This window comes from Palaemon carinicauda, unplaced genomic scaffold (genome assembly GCF_036898095.1).
Source record: "Palaemon carinicauda isolate YSFRI2023 unplaced genomic scaffold, ASM3689809v2 scaffold270, whole genome shotgun sequence".
NCBI lineage: Eukaryota > Metazoa > Arthropoda > Malacostraca > Decapoda > Palaemonidae > Palaemon > Palaemon carinicauda.
Window position 1 is genome coordinate 165,001 of NW_027170352.1, and position 7,500 is coordinate 172,500.

General features: G+C 34.6%; 1 protein-coding gene across 1 annotated transcript in view; it reads right to left on the reverse strand.

Annotated features, from left to right (window-relative positions):
- LOC137636319 (homeobox protein 6-like) overlaps nt 1–1,639 on the reverse strand; it is a 7,551-nt gene extending 5,912 nt beyond the window's left edge. Inside the window, exon 1 of the mRNA XM_068368728.1 lies at nt 1,335–1,639. Coding sequence (XP_068224829.1) covers nt 1,335–1,639 — 305 coding nt within the window. The remainder of the gene's footprint in view (nt 1–1,334) is intronic.
- Between the last annotated feature and the right edge of the window lie 5,861 nt (nt 1,640–7,500).

The window sequence follows — 7,500 nt, forward strand, 5'->3', positions numbered from 1 at the left end:
AGAATTTGCCAGACTATTCGGTGTATGTGTAGGCAAAGGGAATATGAACAGTAACCAGAGAGAAGGATCCAATGTAGTACTATCTGGCCAATCAAATGACCCAATGACTCTCTAGCGGTAGTATCTCAACGGGTGGCTGGTGGCTTGGTTAACCTACTACCTAAAACTAATGGTGCAAATAAAGCTACGAAGAAGATAAAATATTTAATAGAATTTTATTAATGATAGAACTACACTGTAACAATATTTTCTTGTATTTTTGACAAACCCATTGTCAAAAATTAAGATTTAAAGATTTCCTTTTTTTTTTTGCTGATATAAAAGAATTATTCGAATAGATTTCTTTTTATACCACATCCTTCTAAAATTGCCATTTAGCTATAAAAAAAATTCTTCGAGCACATGTAAATGCAGTAAAACTAAATGCTGAATTTAAATTCTTTACTCGAAATTCCATTCTTTCAATTATTACCATTATTATTATTGTTATCATTACTTGCTAAGCTACAACCCTAGTTGGAAAAGCAGGTTGCTATAAGCCCAGGGTTCCCAATATGGAAAATAGCCCGATGAGGAAAGGAAACAAGGAAAAATAAAATACTCTAAGAACAGTAACAACATCAAAATAAATATTTCTTATATAAACTACAAAATAATTTAACCAAACAAGAGGAAATTAGATAGAATAGTGTGCCCAAGTGCACCCTCAAACAAGAGAACTCTAACACAAGACAGTAGTAGACCATAGTAGAGGCTATGGCATTACCCGAGACTAGAAAACAAGGGTTTGATTTTGGAGTGTCATTCTCCTAGAAGAGCTGCTTACCATAGCTAAAGAGTCTCTTCTACCCTTACCAAGGGGAAAGTAACCACCGAAAAATTACAGTGCAGTAGTTAACCCCTTGGGTGAAGAAGAATTGTTTGGTAATCTGTGTTGTCAGATGTATGAAGACAGAGGAGAATCTGTAAAGAATAGGCCAGACTATTCCGTTTATGTGTAGGCAGAAAGATCCAATGTAGTACTCTCTGGCCAGTCAAAGGACATCATAATTTCGAATATCAAGAATGTCAAAGACACTAGATTGAAAATTCATCATCACTAGTGACTAATATAACAAGGAAAATGTGGTTTTAATTTTTATATTATTAATGAATAAGCAAATTCACTACGGTTTTCCACAAAGGAAAATTAATGTATTATCAGATTTAAGAATTTAAATAACAATTTTATTATTTTCAACATGTCTGAGTTTTAGATTTCTGCTGAATTATTAATTTGCATACTCTGGTAAAAAAAAAATCAAAGGATATCATATAGCATTCGTATAAATTACCTGTTCTTTCGAGCATAAGTCAGAAATGTCCTCAAGGATCTCAAAGATGAATGAAAATTTGTCAAGTTTACACCAATGTCTCTTAGGGAAATTGTTTTAACATTGTTCTCCTCGTTTCCCTTTTTCTTGCTCTCTTCATTCTTGTTATTTGTTGTTTGTACATTTGCGTAAACGTCAGTGAGATTTGAGAAATAATTTTCCAGTGGAACCCTAGGCCGGAACTTTTGATTGCGATCACTGCACACCAAAGCAATACAAAATGACAACACTAGAAATTTCCACACTGTTTCACACAATATAACCATATTCTACTGCAACCTAAGCCTGATGTCTTATATTAATGCTTTTCTATAATTCATCATGTGATTAAAGGTAATTAAAATTCGTTTATGGTTGTTAAGATAGTGTGATACAATAAGCTTGCTGAGTTGAACTATTCCATTTTCTCTCGCTTCTATATCCAAGTAGTGACTATGGCGTTTTGCAACATACTGTCACTATATAAGAACATAATCCTGCATTCAGGTAGAGATGTCACCCCAGTTCAATTTTTGTCAAGTCATTATAGTTCTCATAACGAACGCTATGTTCTGGAGTATGATTCGCCTCCACTTAACGGTAAAAAAACTATTATGAAACTTGTAAATTTGAGAGTGAAGATATTTGGCGATCGGAAGGCCAACCATATAGCCAACACATATTGTATTTACCATAGCTAAAGAGTCTCTTCTAGCCTTACCAAGAGGAAAGTGGCCACTGAACAATTACAGTGCAGTAGTTAACCCATTGGGTGAAGAAGAATTGTTTGGTAATCTCAGTCAACTTTCTCATTTAAATCTTGCATGTGCAAAGAAGTCATCGTGATCCACAGACTCAAAACCACATAAAGGTAATACGTCCCTCCTACTTCGTGAGAATCGTGACGCATGCAAAAATAAAGCGAGTAAGTTTGCCCCCAAGAACGGCTCTAAATCATTCGACGAGTTAAAAGGAAAAGAGCTTCTTATATCAGTCGTATTTTCACCAATATAATTCACCGAGGAAAGCGAAGCTACATTTCGATGTGGGTTTTGTTGATAATCATTTGTTGATCTCTTGAAATCGAATTTAGGATTAGTTTCCAAGTTGTCTAGGAAGGAGCGCCCATTCATATTCACATTTTCGTTAGTATTGGTGTTGGTGTTAGTGTTATTGTTGTTATTATTGTTGTTGATAACGCCGTTGGCATTCAGGATGTTAGTCAGGAGATTCCCCAACGCTGTGCTGCTCAGCAGAGTGACGAAGAGGGAAAATCCATACACTAGGAACGTCAGGAGGTTGAATATTCCCAGAGAGGATCCTGGAAAAAAAAAAGAGAAGAAGAGATAATTATAATTTCAAAGTGAACACGATCGTGTAAATTGTGATAAAAAAAATAAAGATGTAGAAGCCATTGTAATAAAAAAAATAAAGATGTAGAAGCCATTGTAATAAAAAAAATAAAGATGTAGAAGCCATTGTAATAAAAAAAATAAAGATGTAGAAGCCATTGTAATAAAAAAAATAAAGATGTAGAAGCCATCGTAAAAAAAAGGACTAAAAGACAAATAGGCCTACACAAGGATAAAAAAAGGCTTTAATTGTAGGCCTATTTGTAATATGCATTTTCCTTCTGTTTTCTATTTTCATCTTATTATTATTATCATTAATAGCCAAACTACAACCCTAGTTGGAAAAGCAAGATGCTGTAAGCCCAAGGGCTCCAATTGGGAAAAATAGCTCAGTGAGGAAAGGAAATATGGAAATACATAAACGATGAGAGAAAAAAAAATAACAATAAATTATCATATAAACAGTGACAACATTAAAACAGATATGTCATATATATATATATATATATATATATATATATATATATATATATATATATATATATATATATATATATATATATATATATAATATATATATATATATATATATATATATATATATATATATATATATATATATATATATATATATATATACTATAAAAAGACTCATGTCAGCCTGTTCATCACAATAACATTTGCTGCAACTTTGAACTTTTTAAGTTCTACTGATTCAACTACCTGATTAGAAAGATCATTCCACAACTTGGTTACAGCTGGAAGGGTCACAACTTTTGGTAGCTTTTCCTATAATTTTCTAAGACATCTGAGAAAATAGAAATGGAAAAATCAAAGGAGAATTCAAGAAAGAGATGAATAAATCCTAAAGAAGGTGATGAATGCGAGAGTTGATGGGAGAAGTACAAAAGGAAGGCCAAGGTTTGGGTGGATGGATGGAGTGAAGAAAGCTCTGGGTGATAGGAGGATAGATGTGAGAGAAGCAAGAGTGCGTGCTAGAAATAGGAATGAATGGCGAGCGATTGTGACACAGTTCCAGTAGGCCCTGCTGCTTCCTTCGGTTGCCTTGGGTGACCGCGGAGGTAGCAGCAGTAGGGGATTCAGCGTTATGAAGCTTCATCTGTGGTGGACAACGGGGGAGGGTGGGGTGTGGCACCCTAGCAGTACCAGCCGAACTCGGTTGAGTCCCTCGTCAGGCTGGGAGGAGCGTAGAGAGGAAAGGTTCCCCTTTCTTTTCATTTGTTTGATGTCGGCAACCCCCAAAATTGGGGGAAGTGCCTTGGTATATGTATGTATGTATTACTAGCCAAGCTACAACCCTACTATGAGATTCAGAGCCTCTATAACACGGTTTTTTGGACTTTGCTCCTTATCAAAGCATCGGATGTAGCTGAAAGTTGACATATGTATATTTTACAACCACACACAAATTTTGTCAGCATTATCAATAACCTAAACCCGATAGTTTTCATTTTTATAGAGTAAAAATGATCCAGCCGATGCCATGGCCAGTGATAACGAGCCAAGAGTCGAAAACATTCATTACGTAAGCAATGTAAACACCTTTTGACAAAATTATGCCCCGCCCATCCACCAGACACCCATTCACCTTCTTCCATCGGCTCTGAAACCATAACAGTCAAGAATGGCTAACAGGATTTGGAATTGCCCCCGTGGTTGCAAAACTGCATTTGTATTACGACTTGCAACTTTATACAGTCAAGAGAAAGCCCATGGCCATATTTATCATAGCCTGAATAGGTAATTATTCAGTTTCTAGTTTAAATCCAATGTTTATGGTCTGATTTGTATTTAGCGTAACATGATTATAATACTTGTAATGTCATTCAGGCTTTTGAACATTTCCATTAACTATTCACTATGCCACCAAGAGAGAGAGAGAAAGAGAGAGATTGTATGTAAACAGTCTTTATATAACTATTTTTGTTAAAATAAGATTTTTGTGCTAAAATCTCCATCAGACCAACGGATCATCCGATATATATTTTTTTTCTTCTTCTTAGGCCGTACGACCGTGTTGGCTATGTTTTGGGCATGACTGCATTTTGTAAATAAATCATGAATAGTTTTAGGAGTTTTATTTGTACATCTAATGGGAATTTAGAGAAGTAAAGTGAACATAATTCATTTATCCTTTGAAATAATTACTACATGTAGCCAAATAAATAGTAGTAAAGATGATAATGCAATGAAGGAATTATACCATACTTTATCTTTAGCTTCAACATCAGCAATAACATACTCAGTTGCCATAATTTGTCAGCTTAATGAAATAACCTATCATCTAATGTTAAACTTAATATCTGAGGAGGCCATGGCTTATTGTACAGTGAAAAAACATTACAAAGACTTATGAATGGCGGAACGATACATAAATGTGGGTGGGGTATCTGTGCTATCGTAGTAATACTACTGTAGCAGTGGTGCCGCAACAGTAGTATACATAATTAAACGTTTAGGGCAACTGCTGGGACCCTTGAGGATCATTTAGCACTTCTTACAACTACTCTAGAATTGAGTTTTTATAGCCAGAATTTAAATTTTATAATCCAACAATGCCCATGATAGCCTTCAGTGTTATCCTGAATTATAACGAGGCCAAAGTGGGTGGAGCCTCATGAAGTCATCATTCTGACGATAATTATTGGTGAAGGTTTAAAGCCAAAATACGGTACCGTTTTTTTTTTCAGTAAATAGGTAGGTAGATAGACAATAAATAAAGATTGCTTGACATTTGATATAGCAGTTATCAAATCAAGCTTGTCTACTACGTTTTTGAAAATTACCAACTATTCCCTTCACCTTGGCAATCTGATTGTGACCTATAAAGTAGACTGTAATTTCTTAGGAAACCTATTTTGGGAGTTAGACTAATAATCAAAGTGTTTTTGTATTTATTAACATATTTTGTTGGTTTGTTCATTATGGCAATTATCAGTGGAGAGGTTTCAGAGTTCATAAAGGTGTACTGCTTTACTTTTATTTCAACTTTTGTGTCATTGTTGGCAGAGGTATAGCCTTCGTTACGTATAGCCAATCATCGATCGAGAAAGAGGGAAGAAATGCCGTCATAAGTTACGTAACGAGTGCGTTCGAAACCTTTTCTCTGAGTAAGTTGGCCCGTCTTCAAAAAACGTCACTTTTACATTATAAGTACCAAAATTATTCATCCTACGTAATGCAGAATATGGTTAAAATTTATGTGTAGATATAATGTGCATTCTGAATAAGCGTTATATTCATGAAATTCATAGATAAAAAATTATTGCGAAAAAACCGTGTTACAGAGGCCCTGAATCACATAGTAGTTGGAAAAGCAAGAACCTATAAGCCCAAGGGCTCCAATAGGGCAAAAATAGCTCAGTGAGGAAAGGAAATAAGGAAATAAATAAATGATGAGAATAAATTAACAATAAATCATTCTAAAAACAGTAACAAGGTCAAAACAGATATGTCCTATATAAACTATTAACAACGACAAAAACAGATATGTCATACAAATTATAAAAAGACTCATGTCAGCCTGGTCAACATGAAAACATTTGCTGCAACTTTGAACTTTTGAAGTTCTACTGATTCAACTACCCGATTAGGAAGATCATTCCACAACTTGGTCACAGCTGGAATAAAACTTCTAGAATACTGTGTAATATTGAGCCTCATGATGGAGAAGGCCTGGCTATTGGAATTAACTGAATAGCATCATTAGAAAAAATATAATAATAATGATAATAATATATAAATTGAATTTCTGCTATCTGCAGACGATATTATGTTCTCAACATGAAGGAAGGGAGTAAAATGTGCTAAACGTAGTTGTCATAGCTTGGAGATCTTGAAAAAAAAAACAATTTATTATTATTATTATTATTATTATTATTATTATTACTTGCTAAGCTACAACCCTAGTTGGATAAGCAGGATGCTATAAGCCCAAGGGCTCCATCAAGGAAAAATAGCCCAGTGAGGAAAGGAAACAAGGAAAAATCAAATATTTGAAGCAGAGTAACAACATTAAAATAAATATCTCATATATAAACTTTAACAAAACAAGAGGAAGAGAAATAAGATAGAATAGTGTACCCGAGTGTACCCTCAAGCAAGAGAATTCGTTATTTGTGAGCTCACGAACTTTGCAACACAAAAAAAAAAAAAGTTACATAGTTTTATAAATACTGACCCTTGCTCTATAGTGCTTCAAGTTCAATGCAAATGACTTAGGTATAACAGCTGCACCATTAACCTTAATACTACAAAAATCATGACCAAGAAATGAAAGACTTTTTTACATATAATTAGCTTTTCCATCGGTCAATATTAACTATAGTCTATTTCTTTAAGCAATGCAGATTTGCACCGACTCGCAGCGGTGCCCTTTTAGCTCGGAAAAGTTTCCTGATCGCTGGTTGGTTGGACGAGATAATTCTAACCTATCAGCGATCAGGAAACTTTTCCGAGCTAAAAGGGCACCGCTGCGAGTCGGTGCAAATCTGCCTCGCTAAAAGAAATGGACTGTAAATAATATTTATTCCAATAAAACAGCTTTTAAACTTAGAGGTTTACTTCTAAAGGTTTTCTAAGAGTCTAGAGAAATAGTGTCATATTTTACAAGCAGAGCAACACTAGATTAGACCAAATTGAAAACTATAAATTGAAGATTTAAAGGCAAATTCGTCTTTGTAATTGATGGTCATTGAAACAGACTTTATGTTCTGAGCTATCATTTCTACTCACCACAGCCGTGATGCCTTCCAACGCCTTCAGTAGGAAACAGT